The sequence below is a fragment of the Leptodactylus fuscus genome, chromosome 5 (genome assembly GCF_031893055.1).
Source record: "Leptodactylus fuscus isolate aLepFus1 chromosome 5, aLepFus1.hap2, whole genome shotgun sequence".
Taxonomy (NCBI): Eukaryota; Metazoa; Chordata; class Amphibia; order Anura; family Leptodactylidae; genus Leptodactylus; species Leptodactylus fuscus.
Window position 1 is genome coordinate 111,729,152 of NC_134269.1, and position 25,611 is coordinate 111,754,762.

Genomic DNA, 25,611 nt, shown 5'->3' on the forward strand with positions numbered 1-25,611 from the left:
ATTCATATGAGTGATTCAATTATTACCATACAGTAAAATGTACTTGTAATGTGAAGCTACAGTGATGCTCTATCATAAGGAAATAGTGAAGGATATATGATTTTACCATACTATTTCCTTAGAATAATATTAAATTTTATAGAGCACATTGCATGTACTTGCCCCTGAAGGAAAACTGATATTGCTCAGTCATATATATAGTAATTGATCAAGTATGGGCTGTAACTTAGTGGAAACCTGGCACTACACAATAGATTAAAGGGATTCTACCACTAAAACGCTGTTTTGTGTGCTTTAGACGTCGGAATAGAAAGGCTCTTACTTTTAGACGTGATCTCCGCCGTGCCGTTCCCTAGAAATACTGGTTTTACCGGTATGCTAATGAGTTTTCCGCAGCAATGAGGGTGGGCCCCAGCACTCAAACGACGATGGGGGTGTCCCCACTGCTGCCCGAGAACCCGCTTCAGCGACGCCTCCATTTTCAGCTGCAACCTCCCCTTCTCTGCCGTCTTCCTTCTTCGTCAGCTGGAGTGGGTTCTCGGCCAGCAGTGGGGACACCCCCATCGCTGTTTGATCGCTGGGGCCCATCCTTGCTGTGGAGAACTCATCAGCATACCGGTAAAAAACAATATTTCTAAGGAACGGCGCGGCGGAGACCACGTCTAAAAGTAAGAGACGAATAGCCTTTCTAAAGGCTATTCCGACGTCTAAAGCACACAAAACAGCGTTTTAGTGGTAGAATCCCTTTAAGGCTAAGGTCCCTAAGATTTTGTGTTTATCTTTGCGATTTTGCTGAGTTTTTATCTGCAAACTTTCTGCCCCTATTATACCTATACAGCATTTGCATAGGTATAATTGACATGCTGGTGTTCTTGAAAATTCTGCAGATTTTTTTTTCTGCAGTGTGTAAATAGCCAGAATCCCATCCACTTTGGAGGTGCTGTAAAATGCAGCATTTTTTTACTGCAGTTTTTCTGCTGCAGCCAAAACTGTTGTGTTTTTGCAATGTGCAAAAATTAATAAAGCATCAATTCGGATATCACGTTACTTTGAACCTGGTGGGGATCTGGCACCCCATAGCCAGGGAAGGCTATTTTCCCCAGCAGTCAGTTGTTATAACCATAATCTACAGAGCTGGAAGCAAACACAGCTTTACACTACAGAAATCCTGAATGGGGCTGGGGGGTGGTATCAAATTAAATTAGTGTGTACGAGGAAGTCCTGAATTTCCCCTTAGGCCCGGTTCACATCTGCGCTCGGATTTCTGTTGAGGAAGTCCACTTGGGGACCCCCCGTCAGAACCTATATGCATAGAAAAGTGGTTATGTGGGAAATCACGCAGACACCGTAGACTATAATGGGTCCTTGTGGTTTCCATCCGTTTTCCACATGAAACATGCGGAGAGAAAAGTGCGGCTTGCAGGACTTCACTCTGCATGTTTCATGCAGAAACCAAGGGGAAACCACATGAGCCCTCTTATAGTCTATGGGGTCCACGTGTTTTCCCAAGTAGCTGCTTTTCTATCCATATAGGTTTCCATTCGGGGGGACTCCAAGTGAAACCTGAATGCAGATGTGAATGGGGCCTTACAGGAGATGTTGGGGAAGGGAAGGGCCAAGTATTTTGCATTGCACCATGCTGGATCCTTTTGTGCAAATATGCCACCTCTTCTTCCTCTTCTCTCCCTAGGTGCGCATACGAGTATATGGTGGTTTTGGAGTTATAGCTGTAAGCCAACAGCTATCTGAAATGTTATGTCACCTTAACTTACAATGTTTGCTGCATTACTTTTCTAATAAAGATGTCCACAGTACCTGGAAAAACAGATGTAAATAATACAATTCTGGCCTCCTACATACTGTTTTATTCAGTTCAGTGAATAATCTTGTGCAATAATAACATAACAGACATAAGATAATAGATATTCTGTGCATTTCATAAATAAATCTATTGTAAACTAATGTAATACTATATATAGAAATAAATCAGAACAATAAATTGCACCTAAAATAACATGAATTAAAACACATTTACATTGATATCTGTTCACAATGTTCCATCCACCCAGACTTTAGACCTGATTAAGTTAACAAACACAAGATAGTGCTCTGGCTTTGGAATATACTTTAATTACTTAAACAAATAAAAACAATACTGGTCTGACAAATGTTATTCTCAGCATAAACTTAACTGTCAGCTGTTAGGACTGTATCTATGTAATTGCTATAAGTTTAGGGAAGCGTATGTTTGTTCTATTCAGATTTAGTAGAATAGCCTTTCCTGAATTGTTTTAATGTACTTAGTACATAAAGGAGAAGATGACAATTATAATTTATCTTGCCTGTCTCCATCTGAACAAAGTGCAGACTTTCAACATTAGGCGCAGAGTCAAAATACAGTGTAAGCAAGCATATAAACACTTTCACTGGGCGAAAGTGATGACACCATGTAAGGGCTATTAAGACTTCAAAAGACATTTAAATCAACACCGGTATAAGGTTTAGAATAGTGTTCCTCAATCTTAGTCATTGCAGACCATCAAAAGGCTGTGTGCCATACCTCACTAACATCTTAAGAATATCAGCAAAACATATATATGGTATATAAAGTCAGCATCAGTTTAAGAAATATTACGCTAACTTGCCACATGTGTATTTATAAGGAAGATACTTTTCACCAAATGTATTCATCTTTAAGGGAATTAATATTGGTTCCTTCAAGATTTACTGCAGATGATTCCCATTTCCATTTATGGCGGTATATTGAGATACATATTTGCTATTTCTGAAAGTGTAATGCTATAAAACTTGCCACCTATTTTTGTATGGAGACATGTGTTTTGTATTACTGTATTGATTCTTACAACCATAGTGCTGATTTGTTATATACATGTCACAACAGCAATGTAATGAGTAATGTCAGTTTTATAAATGGGAATCCCTTTGTGTTTCTGGGTTCACATCTGGGTAAACTATCCTACACCTGATAAATAACATCATTGATATGAATTTTACATAGTGATGTATTCCTGTGATACCAAATTGCATAGAGGGTTAAACTTTTTTATACAGTAAAACAAAATCCTATCAAACGGTTTATATAATACAGTCAATCTTTTAGCCTATATCCTGCAAATTGTTAGAGATATATATATTTTTTTGTACTTGCCCATTCAAAAATAGGCTGGTACCTACTGCAAACATATGTGTCTGATGTAGATGCCAACATGGTGTGAAGCTGACAACAAGCTTTTAATGATGCAAAGACAGCGTGTAAGGGTGAAATGTCATGCCGCCCACTGTTGGGTCACAGCTGTGGTAGCCTGTATTTCACATATGACCAGAAGTCTTTGTGCAGCCCTAGCCTAAGGAATCAAAGCTTAGTTATATTTTTATTTCAGTTGTGTTACTCAGTTTGCAAAATCGTGGCTTTCAAGGTGGTGAAGAAATATAGTACTTGAAGGTGTTGTAGGGGTAGAGTATATTATAGGGACACTTACTGGTCTAAAGCCAAAAGACTGGTATTAATCTAAGATCTGATGGAATTTTTAATGTACAAAGAAGGAAAAGCCATTAGAACTTCTTCCTAACCAGTATAGTCATTATTGCCTTTGACCCTGTTTTAACCCTGAGAGTCCTGTCTGATCGTGCCATGTGCCAATACTACAGATACACTAACATATGTGAGGTTCTTTCTTCATACCTTGCATAATTCTAAGCCATTTACTGATTTACTGCTTTAGTTCTATACTGAATAGATTTTTAATAGCCATATCAAGTATAACGTTTCTCCCCTGGCTTTGCACAAGCACTGCTATGCAGAGTATGATAAGTATATCTTTCTTGGCAGGCTTACTTAACTCTCCTTTAATTATCTAAGTCTAAATAATCACACTATGAGAAATGTTCCTGTTGGCAGGTCTGATACAGTTTCAGTTATACATTCTAGTATTGTCCATCCGTAAATACTTAACTTGCTCTGTAGGAATATTAGTGCTATGGAAACTGTAGGCTTTGTAGTCTGCTGTGGGAAGTTTGATGCTATATATTACCGGCTGTTACGTTGTCATTAATGGAGAGTTGCTACAGAGTGACTATGACAACATAAAAACAATAACAGTCTGGAAACCACATGTAATCTTTTTAGGAAAAAATAGGTATAAAGTGCTGATGTAAATAATCAGAATGTCAAATGTGAGAAGGTAACAGGCAGAGTTCTGGAGTCCAGATATATCAGCCCCAGGTTTCTGACATATGTGTGGTGCAGTGCAGGTCTTGAGTAGGCCTCAGCCCAGGTGTAGATCCTTGACTCATTACTAGGCCAGAAATGGCTGCAGCTTCAGCATTCCAGGGCAGTTCCAAGAGGTGAAAGGAGGTGTACGGTTCTGTCCTGTAATGCTTGTTTTGTTTTTGTTTTTGTAAGCCACACATACAGTTAGGTTATCAGTTCTGCTTAGTTAGTTGCTCAGACGAGCAGGTTTTATTTTGTTTTTGCCTGAAGTTAAGGCTGTATTTTGTTTTGCTCTTTTTGTGCCTGAAGTCAAGGTTTATTTATTTTCCTGTTTGTTTTTTTTTTTTTTTTTCTAAATAAACCAGTTTGCTGCATTTTGTGTCCCTGTCAAGACAGTTTGAGTCTGCACCACTGCTTCTACCCAGCTACCTTCTCCACACAATGTAGATTGGCATTGCTGGTTATACAGAAGAAAGATTTTCAAGCTAATTCCTGCAGTAAATATTTCACTATTAGGGACCATATTTACACAATTGAAAGGGTGGGGAAGAGGATAAAAGACAGCCCATCAATACAAAGATTCTCAGAAAAAAATACTAGTGCAAAAACTTACATCCTTCCTGAGAAAAAAGGGTGCACAGATACAATCCCTGTTGGCCCAGGGCGCATTTCAAGCAGAAAACTATGAAAATGATATCCAGCAGCCACAGATTCTATAAATCCACTTTTATTAGTATTGAGAATAATTTAAGTTATCTTATGTGGCAAAAATTGTTTCCATTGAAAAAGTTATGCATCTTAGCTGCCTAACGCATTTCGGAAAACGTGGTTCCTTAGTCGTAGCCTGCTAGCTAAGTGAAACTTGGCATTCTAAAAGACATTACAAGGTAACAACTGACACCTGAGTGCAAAACCCAAATTTAAACCATAAATATGTCAGATCTGTGAATGTTTAGGCATTGTCTAGGAAACATAGCGCTTTAAAAGTCAGTGTTACCTACAGTATACAGCTATGACAGTAAAAGCCATAAATGTTCTATAAGATATAACACCATTAATAGATTACTTTCATAACATTGATATTAGTGTGCTACAGTATTTATAGTGCTTGTGTCAACATATCACATGTCATTCTATAGGCACAGGGACACGGTACTGTCTTTAAAAAAAAAACAAAAAAACATTGCTTTACTACGATTATTGTTATTATTGATTATTTATATATCACCATTAATTCCATGGTGCTTTACATTTGGGGGTTAGTACTTTACTAACTTCTCTACTTTACTACTGGCGTGTAGTAAACATGTAACAAGCCACATACAGTGCTGGCTATGCCCACTAGTTAGTATAGTATAGATCAGTTAGTATAATACAGTGTCTACTGTAATTGTATTTATTAGTAACTGCTTCATACTCAAGTTCAGAATGTTATGAAGAGAAATAACATAGCAGAAATCTATTGTCTTTTTAAATTCAAAACCCTTATGCCAAGATCAACACCGTTCACAGTCTATTGACCCAACATTTATGAAATGTATGAGATTCTTATTTTCCCATATGTGTGTCAGACCAGATGGAACCTAGCAATTGTTTTAATACAGGTGGGACCACCTGATTATGATAGATTTGTTTCCTAGCACTCGCTGTTTTTGTTATTTTAGCTTTCTCGATGTGAGAACATCATTTTCTATTGAAACTTGACAGTCAAGTGTAGTTTTACCTCCAGCATTGAAAAGACATCACTTCTCATCCTCACATTATTAGAACTTGCAGCCAGTCTAGGGGAAATGACATTTGCTCCTCATCTATTAACTACACTTCCAGTTGCAGGACTTTTATATCACCACAACAGAAAATCTATTGTCAAAGGAAATTGTGTAACATTTTTGGAGGATGAAAAATAATCTTGGTAAACAGATGGACTCCCCATTGAGAATGTTGTCTTTAGTAAGCAGAATGGCCATTACAAATATTTCTAAAACCTGAATAAGCTGGGTTGGCTCAATGGGTGGTAGGTAGGATGTAAGTAACTGAATATTACGTAATTCATTTAAAGTGATTTACAGCCCTGTTGCTCTCAGCTTGTATTGCTGCATAATTAGTTCACCAAAGGCTATTACTTAAATGTTATAATATAGTGAGGTTTAATATGCTAAGACACTAGGTTGTATACATAGTCATTATGTAAGTCAGAACAATATGAACATGTTTTAACTAGTTATTGAATTAAATACCTAAAATATATTCCCATCTTATAGTGTTATGGAATATTGCTAAGCTACACCATACCATTATGAACGGTGGATCCCTCTCCAATCCCAAAAATGAAGAGACTAATGACATTACTGCAATAGCGCTCAATTTGTGTGAATTTACCACGGGAGAGCATAAAGTAATTCAGGTAATAGTTATATATCAGAGAGCTGGTGTAAGTGCAGATTCTTATTATAAGGATAATAAAGCTCTTTGAGACAAGTATTAATAGTCCCTTTGTCAAATTCAACCTTGCACTTAACCAAGAAAAACCACAAAGCACTTTATATGAATAGGCCTAAAGGAATGAGTTCTCTACATCTGAACGATTAATTTATTCAGGCTAATCTTTGATGTAACTGGTTGAAAGATGTAGAGTTTAATCCTCTGTAAACCGAGATTTAAGGTGACTTCAATTAAGTTGGGTTTATGTTTTTGAGACATTTAAAATCTACATCTTGTATAATTATTATAAAATAATAATAATTATAAAATAATAATAATGATGATGATAATATATACCGTAATACAAATTTGTATATCCATTTGAAATTAGTTATAAAAGCTATGACATCATTTGGATTTCTTCCTGATAGGTACGTTATGGCAGTTTAGACAATGAATGCCCCAGATAAACACACACCAAAGCCATAAATCTATAAGAGGTCCAAGACACAAATCAAAATAGGGGTTCTTATAGGTTGAATTGTAAAATATAGTCAGTTTGTTATTTCTTTAGTATAAAAATATGGTGTTAGGCCTGGTTCACATCTGCATTCGGTATTCTGTTTGGGTTGTCCGCTTGGGAACCCCCCCAAATGGAAACCTATATGCATAAAAAAGCGGTTACCTGGAAAAACACACAGACCCCATAGACTATAATGGGGTCTGTGTGGTTTCCGTTTGGTTCCCCCATGAAACTTGCGGAGAGAAAAATACTGCAAGCAGCACTTTTCTCTCAGCATATTGCGTGTGAAAACCGAATCGAAACCACACGGCCCCATTATAGTCTATGAGTGGGCTCTTAGGCTGGTCTTACACGGCCGTAATGTAAGTTCGCAAATGGTCCACAATTGATGGTTTTCAATTGCACGGACTCGCCCATAGAACTCTATGGGCGAGTGCAGCAGGACACGGACGTCTGCAGAGTCTATGTTGCTGATCAGCAACTAGTGTTGCTGATCAGCAACTTGCGAACCATACATTCAATACGGTAGTGTAAGACCAGCCTTAGGTAACTGCTTTGTAATGCAGATCGGTTTCCTTTTGGGGGGAGCCCACGCGGACCCCCCGAACAGAATACTGAATGCAGATGTGAACCAGGCCTTAAAGAGTTTTCAGGATTATCTACAGTACCCCCTGAAACATGAAGAAGCTTGCTTTATATGGACAACTGATGTCTATATGTGATTGATGTTTCTGATAAAACATGAATTTTTACATCATGTAAATATTGCAGTAATAGAAAAAAAGCAAATGAGATGAGTTGTTTGTCTTCATTGGTTGACAATGCTATACTGTACGTTCTGCCATTTCATACTTTTATGTAAGGAGATGTGATCCACTGTGACAGATAATGGTGATCAAGTGTTTTCAGGCAATTCTGCTAATGGATGACTAACTCTTACCTTCAATTACAGATCAGCTTTTTGGCAGATTTTCCACTGAAGTGGCAGGTGTAATCATAAAAATTCTTACTTCATAAAGTATTTTGTCACTTTTTAACTCAGGATTTGTTCCTACATGAAATTTATTTGGAGGTTTTAGATGTAGGTTTGTTGTTCCCTTTTGCCCCGTCATGTTGAAAGCTGCATTACTGTCATGACAGAAATGTTTAGTCGACATGCTAATGGCTGATTTATGTTGCTATCCAAGCCCTCTTTATTGTAGCCTTGCTTTACAACTATATGCTGCTATAATGGAGAATAAGTAATCTTCAGAGTTGACATTTAGAATAATAAGGACGCTGGGTGCATTTACTATCTATTACCACGGGAAGCTTTCCACCGATGTATCCGGATTCACCCCTGATATAATAGTCTCCACGTTTATTCACAACTGTCTAAACCTGTGGACTGAAATTGATTTCTTTCCTTCTGAGACTTACAGAAACTGTAAAGCCCCTTCATTTGCTTTGCTGTCGTGGGCAATGTTGATGTAAGGTATAAAGAGCCATTCTCTTCACTTCAGGGCAGCTGAAGATATAACACTGTGCCTAAAGAAATAAAAATCAAAGAGGAAAACAAAACCTTGTTTACTCTGTTATGTCGGTGTGTATGATTTTCTACATGTTTCTAAACCAGCTAGAAATGCTGCTGAAACCCTAATTGTTCACCATCCTGACCCCTAACCTTTTGACTGGCAGTCTGACCTTTGCAAGGAGACTGGGCTCAGCATACCTGATTTCCTGCTGCAGACACTACAGAACAGCAGTCAGTTACCGTACAGCCAGAGACATGTCTGATGTGAAATCAATGAGGAAAAGGGAAACGGTGATCTTCTGTGAAACATATGGTGAATTATATAGATATTTCTCTGACTTCAATATGGTAGCACTGATATGGAAGGAATTGCTGGGACTTTCCATAACTGGTGCGCTCCATCGATAAAAGGGGGCCATGCATATTAGATAGAAGTTGGTTGATGGGTGAATAGCAAGAAAGCCATAGACATTTTAACTCATATTGGCTGTTACAGTCATTTAAACTGGTCATACATGTTCAGTGACACGTGGCAAAGAATGAACAGTCGTTTACTGGAATGTTTCTCTAGGAAACAATGTTGTATAGTCTCAACTCAAACTCATCCAATAAATTATAATTTTGATTAAAATTGATCATTATGTTTAACTTTAGATTAACGTGTATGACCAGTTGAATGGCTGCATCTGTGGAGAAGACCTAGTATATGTTTACATGCAAAAATCACGGACAGCACATGGATGCCATCTATGCGCTGTTTTTAACAGATCCAATAAATTGAAAGTATTTGAAAAAAAAGTTCCCCTTTAGTGAAGTGTGAAAAATGGATCGGTCATGGACAAACTTAATATTAAACTCAGACATTGTGGACACAAAATCAGTATACCAAAAGGTTTTTGTTTTTTTGTAAACAAAATGGCTATGGATGTGTGAATAAGGTTTAACAAGTGGCTTGGTCACTGTGTTAAATTATCACACCATCTATATATTAAAGGGATTCTACCATTAACCCCTTCCCGACATGCATGCTCGCAATTGCGGCCTCGGAACTATGGCCGTGCATGCGCAGTCGGCTCTACTAGTGTAAGAGCCGACAGAGGTGACGTTGCTGAAGAAAGAAGGGGAGGATCCAGCAGAAGACAGAGGTGGCGCAGGATCCTGTTCTCGGACAGCGGTGGGGACGCCCTCATCGCATTTTCAGCGCTGGGGCCCGCGCCCATCGCTGCCAGAGAACTAATTTACATACCGGTAAAAAACGGTATTACTAAGGAACGGCGCGGCGGAGATCCCATCTAAAGGTAGGAGACGAATAGCCTTTCTAAAGGCTATTCCGACGTGTTAGCCACAGAAAAAAGTTTTTTAATGGTAGAATCCCTTTAAATAGTAGTGAAAGGGAATTTTAATATCATTTTAACCTAATACAATAAATAACACAATAAAGAAGCTACCTTTTAGGACTTGCTGTATACCTTGCAGTTTTCTTGTGGCGTTATTATATATTAGCCCATATTTTTATCTTGATACTACAACTATATACTGTTTTCTATCTATGCCAATCTGTTTTCCCGTTATTCTGCCTATAGTCTGAGGACAAACTAATAATTGTAATTCAACTTGAGTAATTTCATTGTATTTTATATAGCTGAACTACTAATACTATTACTACTACTACAATACAATAAAATAATTTATTGCATTAATATTAAAAAAGCACTAATTCTGGATAATTCCTCAGTATTAAATGGTTAATCACAGGAATTGCTACTGTCTGAGAGAACTACTAAATAAAAAAGCTTTTTTGTTGTTGTTCCTATATCATTTTTTCCTATATTATTTTTTCATCAGTGCTATTGTATTCTCTGAGATGTTTCATGTTAAATAGTGCATAGAGACTTAACTGTAGAATGATAGAATCATTTCTTATAGTCTGTGTATGTGGCAAAGGAAAAATGTACTTGCAATCGGAAAAATTTAAAAAGGTCTCTGTTTTCCTCATTAGTCTGTGAAGAACTCTTATTCTTATCCCCCTAGTGTTACATTATTCAGGACCAGCCAGAAACCACTTAACTTCTGCTAGACATTGAGAGAATTTAGTTTGGTGCAAGGGACAAATAAAGCCACATAGAGTTCCTGGTATTCTGAGAATATGGGTGATGATGACAATGATGAACAGCACTGGAAACTTCTCGCTGGTTATTTAGTAGATGGAGCCTGTGTACCTTAGATACTAATATGTCCAGGTGAAAGTAATAAAGAATTACATATTAAAACAGCTGATCAAATTTTTTGCTGAGATTGGTCAATCAATAATATTCAGAAATGTTTCCCTTCCATTGGATGAGAATGTGGAGTCCCAAATAATACAAACAGAAACAACTATGGAAAGTATTTTTTGGAGATGATTTGGAAATTGCTTGATCATATGACAAACGTAATAATTATGGTCATCTTTATCATATATACACAGGCATATGAAAGTATCCATGCTTTGTCCCATTAGATAAAGATATACTGTGAATGTGACATTTGTACTAGGGAATGCACGTGAGACAACTGTAGTCAACTGATAGCAATGAGTTTCCCAGTGTCTAAGCAACTATCTTTGTTCTCATTGTTCACAATACTACTGTTTGTAGGTTATAGTTGTTAACTTAGCTATCAGATAACAACATTCTCTATGCACTATACTTGCATTCTGATACTCCATCAACAAACATAGCAAGTAGTATCAAACCACAAGAGTATATTTTACATTTTATTGTACACTATACCACATTGCTACATTTGATGAGCTCATTTGTTGACTGTTGTATGATGTCAGGTTAACAAACACACCTGCAATAATAACATATGTGGAGTCAATTTAAATAAACATGTTAAGTTCATGAATACAATATTAGTTTCTGCTATCTCTCTGAGATTATTATAGAGCAATTGTCAGGGCAATCAAAACCTCCAAAAAACAACTTTCATGGGAGTTTAAGGGATATTCACACTAAGGGTCCATTCACACGGAGTAACGTGCCACGTGATGTGGCACGTATACAGCGTGTGAGATTTTGAGCGCCGTAAAAGCTCCCATTGATTTCAATGGGAGCTTGGATCGTATACGCCGTATTATTTTGTGGCCATGATAGTGATAACGTGTCCAGAGCCTCCCATTGACTTCAATGGGTTCCCTTTTCTGCTAGCAGAAAAAGGAACTTATTGAAGTCAATGGGAGGTTTTTTTTTTTCAGTGCTGAAATTCCACACCAAATTTCTCACCATTTTCCTCTGTGTGAATGGCCCCTAGACTCACAGATACAAGTATAGAAGATCCTACAAGTCTTTTTGCGGACCTGTGATTGTGGCTGACATGCTGTTGCAATGTGGGCATGTGTTTTTGCAGATTGTGGATCAGTATTTGCTGACAGTAAAAACCATTACAGTCGTACGTTTAGCCTTAGGCTTGCATACTGTATGTTCCTCTTCCGCATCCTGTTTACATCCTGCGAGCTCCTACGATTGGTGCCAATTCTGGGACATTCCTTTCAACTTGCCACAGTTAATACAGAGCATTTACTATGTACAGAGCATAGGAAACTGTGTGAAATATTAAGAAGGTAGGGTATTAGGAAAGAAAAATATCATAGATTTTGAATCAAAGTGTTACTTTTATTTGATCTTTAATTGTATACTGTATCTTTTAAAGAACTATTTGGTCCGTTATATAGTATGTAGTACAGAGAAAATTATGAAGACGTTTCTATCGAAAAGCTATTAAGCTATAACATGATCTCCATGAAGGTTTGTGTAAGGGACACAGCTGTGACATTGATATCTAGTGCATACACCTGTCACAAGTTACATGCTTCTGAAGGAAAAGGATTATATTAGTGTATCTTGGTGTGTGGTGGTTATGTGACAAAGTGTGTCGTTTTACATTTTATGGTGTGAACAAATGGTATGTGTAGATAGGATCATTTGCTGAACACTGTCTACCATACATTGGCTTCTTTCCATGGTAATGAAACATAAAAAACATGGAAAGGTCCAGCTGCTTAATGTAAACGAGAAATAGTTCTCTTGTATTGTGCTATTAATAAGGATTTATGTGATTTAATTTATGAGTTGCTTACATTCCCTTATCGGTTGTTTATGTTGTATGATATATTCTGTGATGGATTTTTCTTTCATTGTTTATCCTTACTGATAATTTTACCAGTCATATATTTGAGAAAAAATGCATTATTAAAGAGGTTATTCACTTTCTAATACTGATGGTCAATCCATAAGATAGATTATCAATATTTGATCTGCGCGGATCTGACACTGGGGACACCTGCAGATCAACTGCTCCATGACTTTGCAGCTCCAAGTAATGTTTACTAACTATCTAACCATCTTAGTGGTGACAGTCTTTTGTCTTGATTTGTTGCCAATGGATACCATGAATGCATGCAATTTCTATGATCTTGGACATGTCAGAAACCCAGGCATGCTTTCCTTATTGTGGCCATGTTATTTTCTCATACATGTAGTGTCCCTGCCTGATAACCCGACCACAATAAGGAAATCGTGGCTGGGTTTCTGATTAATCCCAGGCTATATAAAATTCTTGCTTTCACTGCCGTATCCATTGGCAATTGTTCAAGACAACAGACTGTCACCACTAAGATGATTAAAGAAAATCTTTCAAATTCTGCATTTTTTTTTTGTTCAATTTGCAAAAATATTATTTTTTTTTTTCTAATTTAAATATGACTATGTTCACTGGAAAACCTCTTTAGAAAGAAAATTTTAGTTATTCTAGTTCCTATGGTTTTAATTAGAAATGTTCCTTCTCACACTATGTGAATTAAAATGTATATAATTGGAGCCATTTGCTGGAAATCAGAGTGCAGTCACAGGGTTGGCTTCAGGACAATCTCCTGGGGACATATGGAAGGAAAATCCGGGTGTTAATAGACTTCATTAAACTGAAGGAAGAGCCAAACTCACTGCATGAAGAGAATTGATACAGTATTGTAAAGTGAAAACCCAGAATTATTGTTCTTTTGCATCAGCATAGCACATTTTCTTGCCTGCCACATAAACCTCATTGACAAAGATCCTTTGAAATGTTCTCCAGAAACGTTTAATTCTTGGGGGAATGTAAATTCTACTGATGACACAGACTGTTTAGCTGCAGCTGGAGATAACAGCAGCTGGGAGGGGGATTGTTATGGAATTTTCAGCATTAACTTTGTTTTTACTTCAAAAGATCCCACCTAAAAACTGAAACTCTATGCTACTCAGTAACCTGTAATTATATTACTTAGCTGCATTAGATGCCAGAGGATTTCATGCATTTAATAACAAAATCCTTTCCTGGGAATTCTGGGTAGTTTCATCTTGTGGTATTACTATTTCTATGGGTAACATCACACAAGAGAATAGTAAAAGTAAACACATACGACATGCTGCATACTGTCCCATTGTCAATGGATATGTTTACAGCCCTTTAAATAGCATGATGTGAATTAATTGGTGCCTTAGGCTGTTTGTGGTTTAAGACATTTAGGGATTCAATGAACTGGACTGCACTGTATAAAGAGCGGATTGTCATTGTAATTGTCTACACTGGGTGAGGCCATTCTTGGAGGCACGTTTAAGTTGTAAAGTCAGTACAAACATTAAAGTCAACTTAGGGATACATTAGAAAGACTGTTAGTTTGTGGTACATAACGATCTTAAAACAATGGTTATGTTTTTTTCTTGTTATTGTTATTTATTTATGGTTATTGTGGGTTTGTATGTTTATGACAAAAGAGTAATAAATCTGAAATTTTACGTTATTCCCCTTCGTGCTTGTCAAACAGATAACTGAAATGGCAAGTAATTCATAAGGGGCTTGTCTCAATATGCTGATAATATAATAAAATTGTGGTTTCTCATTTGGAAAAAACAAAATAGCTTTCAAAATACATAAAAAAATGAATAAGGGACCTAAAGTGGATCTGTCAGTTTAATATACAAACCTAAATTAAGGGCAGCATATTACAACTTTAAGTCCTAGAAGCCAATAGAGCAGTGATAGAACATATTTCACACATAGTTGCTGTATTAATACGGAGTGAGCCCCTCTTTTCCACTTTTCTCCATCTCCTTCTGCCCCTCTCTGCAGTGACATATTGGCTATTGTATATATGTACATGCAGAATAATCTATCAGTCATCACCCCCCTGGGGCAGGCAGGAAAGAGCGCTCTCCTCGTGTAATATAACATGCTCTCCTTAAGTAGGGCGCATACTAAGATGACAGATTTGCTAGGATAAGGCCACATAGAGAGAAAGACAGATAAAATACTGCAGAAAAAAAACATAATCCGTAAAACATTGCCCCATGAACCATAACTATTTAGGGGAATCTGTCACCATTGCCCAGCTTGTGAACCCTACTAAGTTATGGTAAGGTTAGGTTCATGCTAGTGCTTGGTCTCCGTTTGAGAAATTAGGAAAAGCAACGCTTTTCTCTCCCTTTTGGGGCAGAAACCAGGCAAGCTCCATTAAAATCTATTAGATTTTCACTTGGGGGGACCCAAAGCGGGCCCCCTGAATGAAAACCCGAATGCTAGTGTCACCTCAATCAAGTGGTGTTTCCCCTTTGTGAATTGGTGCCTCAATTGCCATTGCTGTTTTTGTCAATATGCAAATAAGCTCTTCAAAGCAATGATGGCAATGTCCCACTGCTCTGTACCTCCCTAAATTGGGTTCTGGTGACTCTCTTTGACTCTTGCTCATTTTCCAAAATTACTAAATGTTAGCTAGCCACATAATTATTAGTAAATACGTGTGTTGAACGATGGTTATGGATGTAGCACAGACAGTTTATTGATATAGTTTGTGTTTTATTTTCTTGGATGCCTACAAAGCTTATAAAAACTCAACTTTGCCTCAACCAGTAATAGTGATTCAGCCGTCTGTTACATAATGAAATTCTTGTGTCAGTTACCATGATGCAGTAAAAGTGGGAAGATTTGTAATATTTACCAGTAACACAGTATCATCTTCCAATAACAAGTCATAAAAAGCTGTTTCTGCTTTCAGACAGGCAATTCCCTAGAAGAGGTGCCAGATACAGCACCATGAAAAAGAAGTGTCCTGAATGTCACAGCAGATGGCTTACACCACACAATCGCTCTACAATGCTATCACTGCTTTTCTTAATATGTCTGCCAGCAACTGACAGCATGAAACAGAATATTCCTCGGCTGAAGCTCTCTTACAAAGGTACGTTTTTCACAATGACATGATATTTTCATGTGCTTAGGCAGAGTTTTTTCTATGTGTAATATCCCCCAATAGTCCTGCTCTAAAAATATTTATTCAGTTGACTTAATTTGTCTTAATAGACATAGGGATGAATAAGTGAATGTGAGGTGTGCTCTGTTTTATATATCAATGGTCATATTCTGAAACCAGCATGCTATGGTGGTACATGAAAGAGCCTGGTGTGTGTGTGGTGTGACCACAGATTCTTCTGCTATTCAGCTCTATAGTCATTATTATCCACAGCAAAGATTTTAAAAGGATAATCTTTATATCATATGCTCTTTAAAATGAGGGAATAAACTCATTGTAAAAATGGTGGAACAATATAATGTAAGAATTCAATAATTTGCAATACTTGGTATCACAAATAAGATATATGGCATTACTAAAAACATAAATGCAAGTAGTTCTGAATTGGCAGAAGGTTTGCAGGAGAAAAATGGCCCTGCAAAGATGACAGTGGCCGTCAAGGCTTTACTGTCAGTCACAATCCTATGGCCAATAACAAAGTTTACGGTGATTTCCAAGAAATTCAGCATTGGTATCTAAAGTTGATATCTGAACTCTGGAGTGTCGCTTTAAGATTACCATGAGAGTTTACATATATGGAGTTTGATGGCCTTGTTATAGGCAATAACACATATTCAGTGTCACTATTTTGGTGCATAAAATGTACACATCACTTGCTCACATCACATATTCAGTTTTTCTATAGCGTTTTGGAACTGTAAAATTCCTTTAATCTGTCAGCACTGGTTGAGATTTCCTGTCAGTCTGATGCAAGCTGACATATATCTGGGTGGTCCAGAAATTCCAGGTGTAAATGTGGAAGTAAGAGGTTACAAATGCCACTGACAAACAGAGGATGGTGCTAGGTGAAATTGCAGTCAGCAGGGAATTTTCCTTATAGCATCAAACGGTTTACATTCAGATGCATGTCCTGTCATGTGATACAAGAATGACTCAAGTTGTTCTTTCAAAGCAGCATTCTGTTCTGACTCATAGGTGGGATCCAAGGCAGGGAACACCCCTCTGTGATATTTCCTTAGTAAGTTATATGGACTGAGGTTGCACGCATAAGACCACTGTTTTAATGGATATGAAATAAAAATAAATCTTATACAATTAGTTGTTACATATCATAATCTTCCAATTGCTATTTAACTGATTCTGTTAGGGCTTATTGATAACATACAAGAAGATCATCTGCTAGCCAGAGCAGATCTATCTAGAACAGACCATTAGAGTTATACATACAGTAATTTTATATATAGAGTATGGTATATATTTAATACAGTGGAATAGTTTGATTATTTTCTGAAGTCAAGCCAAACTTTTATAGTAATCTATGAAAAATGTGTAGGTGAGTTAAGTTAAAATACTGTTACACCCATAGAACTATGAAGTGATTGTATAACAGTATAGACACTGAGTCATAGACCAAAAATTCAGGGAAACAGGCTGTAAGGAGTTGCCCTGCCTATAGTGACTTTTAAAACTGGAAGTCTTTTCCGCTTTTATAAATATAGCATGATAGAGAATGGAGAAATTGCCCTGTGTGTAGTTTTATATTGATACCTCATCTCACACCCCACCCTCCAAACACAGAAAAAATAAAATCACCACAAATGCCTTCTAGCCAGGAAATTGGCAATTACTATTAATGCGCTTGTTTGCAGACACCCGGTCTTCCTTTTTCAAAGCAATGAAAATATATAGATGTTAGGTCATGCCTGGATATGCTGAGCTCACTGTATTCCCTATTGTATTGTGCAGACAGGAGAAGGCACAGGATATTCACATACAATCCAATACCTTTGTCAGCACATCCCTAAAAACAGTAAAACCGCAGTATGAATACATAAATAATTGAAATAGATATGCATTTAAGAAAAACTGTTATGTGGAATTACAAAGCGGATATTGTTTATGCTTCAATATACTTTTCCATTGGCACATATGTAAGCACCCTGTACAGTAAGTCATATGAAGGCCATTGCAGTAAATTTCACTAGTACTTGTTTGGTGCAGGAAATAAATATGTGCTCAGGGCTACTGAGTCTGATGTGTGGACAGAGGTCAACAAGTGATTGTAATTTCCTAAGGGAAAACTTCAGAATGAAAGAATTCCACCCAACAGTAAGCATTAAATCTATCTACTATAGGGTGTGGTTAAATGAGTTAGATAAAATATACAATATTAGTTACAGTACATATTTCTTGATAAATGGTGCAATAAAACCACAAAGCAGAAGATATTATTTCATCATTCTCCCATGAGAATATCTTGTTGGAAACAATTAATTGTAACTCAAAAATAGCTGGAAGGTGCTTGTTAAAATTTCTTCCAGCAACACGGGGCAACACGGTGGCTCAGTGGTTAGCACTACAGCCTTGCAGCACTGGAGTCCTGGGTTCAAATCCTGCCAGGAACAACATCTGCAAGGTGTTTGTATGTTTTTCCCATGTTTGCGTGGATTTCCTCCCATTCTACAAAGACATACTTAAATGAAAAAATAAATAAAATGTGCATTGTAATCCCTATATGAGGCTCGCAATTTACATTAAAAAAATTTCCTCCAGCAGTATGCTCTCTTATTCAGTAGTACTCACGGTAAACCTGCAAGTTAGTTACACATTGCAGTTCCATTGGGGGTAAGGATTTATGTAAATGGTGAAAACATTTGTACAAAATCAGAAATTGACACCATAGACCACCAACTCCTCACTATGCTCTACGCCAGGGGTAGGGAACATACGGCTCTCCAGCTGTTGCAAAACTACAACTCCCAGCATGCATACTTGCTCTGCTGTACTTGGAACTCACATGGAAGTGAGTGGAGCATGATGGGAGTTGTAGTTTCACAGCAGATGAAGAGCCAAAGGTTCCCTATCCCTGCTCTACGCTATTGGCCTCAAGGACATTGTGCTCTTTTAGTTTTTTCCCTATCTTTCTGACTGCATAATTTGCTGGTATGTTTTCTTCTCCTCTTCCCTTAGGGTTCCTCAGGGCTCCATCCTAGACCCCCTCCTCTTTTCTCTTTCTACACAGCCCCTTTTGCAGATTTGGCTCTCAATACCATCTTTATGCTGATGACACCCAACTATATACCTCATTCTGTGACAATGAATGTAGCCGCCAGACTCATCTTTCTGTAAACCATTACACATGCCTCTACTCTGTTTCACTCATTGCAATAGTTGCCCATCCACCACAGAATACAATATAAATGATTACACTCATTCATAATTCCATCATCCCTTGTCACTGTCTACAACCGTAACTATCTTCTCTGGTCTTTCAATGACCTTAGACTTGTATCCTCTATTATCAGAACATCCCTCTTCCATATCCAAGACTTTTCATGAGCTCTGAAGTGCTCTACTCTAGATAATCCAATTAATAGCCATATATGGCAGTTTTAGACATCACATCTGTTTAGGCAAACTTATCACATGATCTGATCACAGTTTTCTACATTTCCTCACACTAAGCTAACATTTCTTATGCTAAAATTTCCTTTCTACTCAATTCCTCGGGACCTAACCTGTCTATCTAGAAGATTCCCTGCAGTCCATGCACTTTGTATCTGTATATTCACGGATATGGGCTGGTGAGTGGCTCATTCAGCTTCAGTTATTTGACCTTATTTATTACAAGTTGGCTGGACTATATTATCAAACAAGCCCTCTTACCTCTCTAGTCCCCCTATTTCCTTATAGATTGTAAGCTCTTGTGAGCAGGCCCCTCACTCCTATTGTTTGATATTTTAATTCTACATCACATTTTCATGTCAAATGTTGTCTGTTCATGTAATCTCTGATTTGTAAAGTGCTGCGTTATATGCTAGCACCATATAAATAAAATTATTCTTATAAATATGTTGGCAATATAAAAGCAAATGTAAACATGCATGTTCTAGTATGCTAACATTATGTGGAACAATTGGGACAGGTAGGACAGCTCTCCTTACATGAAATAACAATTCTTGAGAAAATATTTTTGTTAGTCTTGTCAATCCTGTAAGGGCTAGTTCACACGTGTGCACATCCCATTGCGGCTTTCCCCTCCGGAATAGACCCAAATGAATGGGCCTAGTCCGGAGGGTGGTGTCGAGAGGCGGACATCCGTGGCTGATTCAGCAGCAGAATCAGCCTGAAGAAAGGGCAGCTCACTTCTTTTTTCCGCGAGCGGGAACAAACCAATGACCAGCTCCCATTGATTTCGATGGGGGTGATTTTTTTAGCACGATTTTGACGCGGTTTCCACGTCAAAATCCTAAGTATTTTTCCCTGTGTGAACTAGCCCTAAGTGTCTATACTTTCCTTATTAAAAATTGGATGTTTGCCTCAAGAATTATAGCCTTATAGTGGATCTTGACCTTATTGAGCCCCTTATCCTTGTGTACCCTACCAAAGACATAAATTTGTTAAGTGATATTCTACAACAATCAACATTTCAGTTGAGAAAATCAGGACATTTAAGTCCTATCCCTGAAAGGATTACCAAACTAAGTGAGAATGTCCACTTTTGTTGAGGTTTGCATAAACTCTTTTTTTGTTTTTGCCTCCCAATATTCCAGGATAGTTTCTGAAAATCCTACTAATATTATAAATGTGAATGTTTGTGTGTTTGTGAATTTGGATGTTTGTTACTCTTTCAAGCAAAAACGGCTGAACAGATTTGGATGAAATTTGGCACATAATGGTTTGTAATCTTGATTAAAACATAGGATTTTTATCCCGGTAAATTACATGGCTTCATGACTGTTATGAATTTATGTTCATATACCACAGTACTCGCTCATCTCTAGTAGCTTGTCCTATAAATGTTTTATGTCATATGTATATTAGTAAATCCGAGAGTACATTGGCATGTGAATGGTGAGCACTGGTACAGATTTTGCACCACGGTTAAGGAGGTTGAAGCTTTTGCTTTGGTAAACCATTTGCATCACAGTCTATTGTAGAAAATGCTTTGCATATAATAATCTCGATTGTTAATAAACTCAAGTTGTTTAACCCAGTAAATCTTTGCCAAATAAAACAATCTGGACTAATTGCATTTCCAAAATATTAGTGATGTTAGAAAGGCCTGGAATGTCTTTTTTTTTTCTCTTAAGATTGGTTGCACTTCCTGGAATTAAAAAAAGGGGTCACAAAGAAATGTTCAAAGATGGAACATTGAGTATAACATGAAAAGGTCAATTAGCATTTTATGGCATGGAACATTTCCTTTAAACCTGTTTTTCTAACTTATAAAGGCAAACAAATGACATAGATCCACTGTAAGACACAGGTTTTAGACTGATTCATGAATGTATATAAATCCAGTGTAAGCTGAGCTCATGTCTAAGAAGGATTGCATCATTTCTAATCGCCATATGCTTTACCTCAAAATATCACATCAGAAATTAGATCAGAGTCACAGATTCCAGTTACTTGCATCAAGGAAGCATCTATGTTTTGTAAGTAAGAAAAGTTCATGTTTTACTATATAGGCCAAATCATAAAATAAGATAAGATAAGATAATCCTTTAATAGTCCCACAGTGGGGAAATTTCAGTATGTTTCAGCTGCATAGTAATACAGATACATGGTAATACACAGTAAATATTGCAGAAGTAGTAGACACACATATGCTGAGAAAGATATACTAGGAGTCCATAGCAGCTTAGGAACAGAGAAGAAAGAAGGAGGACATTCATAATCATTAGTTCTCTGTGCAGAGTGATCTTCGCTTGGTCTGATGTAGATTATACAGATACTGATGTAGATTATAAGCAGAGATGAGCGAGTAGTATTCAATCGAGTAGGTATTCGATTGAATACTACGGTATTCAAAATACTCGTACTCGATCGAGTAGCACTCGCTATTCGAATGGAAAAATTCGATGCAGAACCAGCGTTGATTGGCCGAATGCTATAAAGTTGGCCAATCAACGCTGGTTCTTCTCCTACCTTTAGAAGTCTTCTCCTCGCTGCGTCCCCGCGGCATCTACCGGCTCTGCATTCACTCTGCTAGGCATCGGTTTGGGCAGAGCCGACTGCGCGTGCCCGAGCTACAAGAAAATGGCCGCTTTGACTGTAAGCGGACATTTTCTTGTAGTGCGGGAATGCGCAGTCGTCTCTGCCCAGGCTCGATGCCTAGCAGAGTGAATTCATTGCCGGATGACGACGTGGGGACGCTGCGCGGAGAAGACTTCTCGGAGAATCCAGCCCGACCCTCACTCATGGACTTGGTAAGTTCAGTTTGATTGAATGTTGCCTACCCCTGAAACGAGCATTTTCCCCCCCTAGAGTACAATAGGATTCGATATTCATTTCAAATAGTCAGATATTGAGGGGCTACTCGAAACGAATATCGAATATCGAGTATTTAACTACTCGCTCATCTCTAATAATAAGCCTTACAAAATGATAAATGGCACCAATGTTAAGAGTTCCGCAATAATATAGATGGAGTATCCATCCTCTAAAGGTATAGAGAGCATTAAATATGTTTTCTTGGGTTAGGATAGACCATCAATAAGCAAAGATCATCAATATCAGTACTTGGAGTAAGACTCCCACTGGTTTAATTTTCTCAGCAGCTTATACATGGAGCAGGACCCAGACACCTACATTCTCTGTGGAGTAGCTGAACCAAGTGAATGGGGCTTAGTTCCCATTTCAGTGAATGGGAACTGATGTGCAGTAACTTGGTCTAGACACCATTGGAACTAGACTACTTTCTGCACCATTTTCTGTGTATCAATTGCTGAGAACAGCAGATCGATGGGATTGGGAGATCCCTATCAATCTGATATTAATAACCTACTTTTTCCCATAGGAATGCATTGACCAGAGTACAGCATTCGGCCAATTAACGCTGGTTCTGCTGGAGGCCCATCTGTGAGGAGGCGGAGTCTAATATCGGACCAGAATGGAGACTGCTGAGGACCGATCTTAGACTCCGCCTCCACCGGCAGAACCAGCGCTGATTGGCCGAATGCTATACTCTGTATGGCATTCAGCCAATCAACGCTGGTCAATGCATTCCTATGCCAAGATGTAGCAGTGCTGGCTGTGCGCTCAGCTTACCTACTCCGAAGATGCAGTCAAGCTGAGTGCAAAGCCAGCACTGCTACATCGGAGATGAAGCAGAGCTGGCCGTGCACTCAGCTCGGCTACTCCAGAGATGCAGCCAAGCTGAGCGCACGGCCAGCACTGCTACATCGGAGATGAAGCAGAGCTGTCCGTGCACTCAGCTTGGCTACTCCAGAGATGCAGCCAAGCTGAGCGCACGGCCAGCACTGCTACATCGGACGTATCCCCGTAGTAGCAGCTCTGCTGCATCTCTGTGTGTGCTGAGCTCTGCTGCTTCTCCGTGTAGCAGAGCTGTGTCAGCACTGCTACATCTGAGATCGGACCACAATGGAAACTGCTGTGGACCGATCTTAGACTCCGTCTCCTCCGGCAGAACCAGCATTGATTGGCCAAATGCTGTACTCTATATGGCATTTGGTCAATCAATGCTGGTCAATGCATTTCTATGGGAAAAAGTCAGCTCGCTCATATCGCAAGCTGACAGGGATCCCGACCAGATAGAGCCCCAAAGAGCTGAGTGAGTGACATTCCCACCTAAATAAAGGTAATTCCTAGCTAACCCTGCCTGTACATCTATCCCTGTCTCACAGTCACATAGTTCACAGTCTCAAATTAAATCCATCAGTCGTATAAATTGGAGGTCACCTGATTTAGCTAGCCAATTACTTTTTCCGATTTTTTTTCGATGCCTCCGTTGTCGTAGTTCCTGTCCCACCTCCCTTCACAGTTATTAGTGCAAAAAAAGCGCCAGGGAAGGTGGGAGGGGATACAAATTTTTACTGCGTTTGCCTCGTGGTATTCGATTCCAATCGAATACCCCGAACAGCCTCATATTTGATCGAATATGTATTCGATCGAACAGTGTTTGCTCATCTCTACTAACGTTATAGATAAGATAATTATTTAGGGTTTTAGAGAAATAACTCGTACTTTAGTCATTACTAAAAGCTCTTCATTAAGCATTCAGCAGACTGTAAGTTATTAATACTGATGATTATAACTTTATAGATATTGTTTCTAACATGAGCCTCTTACCTTGTGCTACTACATTGTTTATTATGCAAAATCCATATATATATATATATATATATATATATATATATATATATATATATATATATATATATCCTCCTGCCCAGAGAAATACTGGTAGCTTTTTATTTATAGGTAGAAACCATTCTGGTGAGTTCAGTGCATACCACAGGCCCATGTTAATGTTTACGTATGTCACCATTTCACAGAAAGCTATGACATGCACCAGCTGCTCATGGTCTGCATATGACCAAATACTTGAAAAGAAGCAGGATTAATGTCCTGTATATGTTTCTTCCCATATGTTCTTTAGTAGATCATGTGGCAGCATATCGTCCTAACCAGATATATTTGCTAGTGATAGGTCCTATTTGAAACAAACCTACTTTCTGCTCTAACTCTGTATATGTATGCAGTAGCTACATACATTTTTAATGACTGTGAAAATGTAAAGGCTTTTCTCATCTTGTTTGGATACATCATACATTGGCATATGACTTCCCCAAGGCTACGTCTGCCACTCTAAAAACCCATTTGTCTACATTGCATTAAAACAGGACTGAGTTTTGGAGACTAATATTCACATGGCAGTTTTTGACCCACATCATAAGTTATGAAATAAAGATACTGGGTAAAAAGAACCTGTCCGGTGGTTTTTCCACCATAAACTGGCCCTATCATGTGTGGGGTGTCTCTGTAATATTTCTGATGCAACAAAGTGAAGTTATAAATGTTTGAAAGCATAAAAAGTCATATAGAAAGTAACCTAACATAGTCATGGTGGTGGTGGGGGGACACATAGCTTCAGCCTAGTCACACTGTCCCCTTATTAACCACAGCTATTAACCATAACTGACACCTCCCAAATGATGTCAGGGAATGAGGGAACTGTGAGGGAGATGACAGTCACGTCCAGGAGCTGTGATTAGTAAGGGGACAGTGTGACTAAGATGAAGCCGCTCCCTGCCTCCGTGACTACTTAGGGTCATTTATATTACATATGACTTTTTATGCTTTCAAACATATATAACTTCACTCTACTGCAGCATAGAGATTACAGAGAGACAACAATAGAAAGGGAATTATTTCATCATCCACATGATGGGCCCAGTTTATTGTGAAGAAAAAAAAAACACACCTGATAGGTTCCCTTTAAGGCAACAAACAGAATTTACAGAACTACATTTATCATGTGACAAACTAATGTAGTCAACTTTTTAGTGCTTTGGAGTGGACCAGCCGGCATGCATGGTGCTCTTACAGGGGATGTCTGGGATAAAATGAAATCATGGACAAAAAAAAAAAAAAAATTATTAAAAATCCCTACACTAAGCTGAACACCTTCCCCCGCCTACTTTCTAAATAGCATAATTTATCAGAAATATATATTTACCTACATTTTCTGGTTAAACGTCGACGATCCGTTTCCTCATTTCTGGAAACAGAATGTCACTACTACTACCCCCTGCATCAAAATCAAATATGTATGTCCAACTTCTGCCAGGTTA

At 38.1% G+C, this 25,611-nt stretch overlaps 1 protein-coding gene and 1 long non-coding RNA gene across 2 annotated transcripts in view; one reads left to right on the forward strand and one right to left on the reverse strand.

The window, feature by feature from the left end:
- The window catches only part of LOC142203372 (uncharacterized), a 719,604-nt gene that overhangs the window by 312,224 nt on the left and 381,769 nt on the right, over positions 1-25,611 (reverse strand). The gene's annotated exons all lie outside the window — the stretch shown is intronic.
- Positions 1-25,611, forward strand: part of SEMA3D (semaphorin 3D) — a 128,053-nt gene that overhangs the window by 12,399 nt on the left and 90,043 nt on the right. Inside the window, exon 2 of the mRNA XM_075274035.1 lies at positions 15,758-15,940. Coding sequence (XP_075130136.1) covers positions 15,796-15,940 — 145 coding nt within the window. The 5' untranslated portion in view covers positions 15,758-15,795. The remainder of the gene's footprint in view (positions 1-15,757; positions 15,941-25,611) is intronic.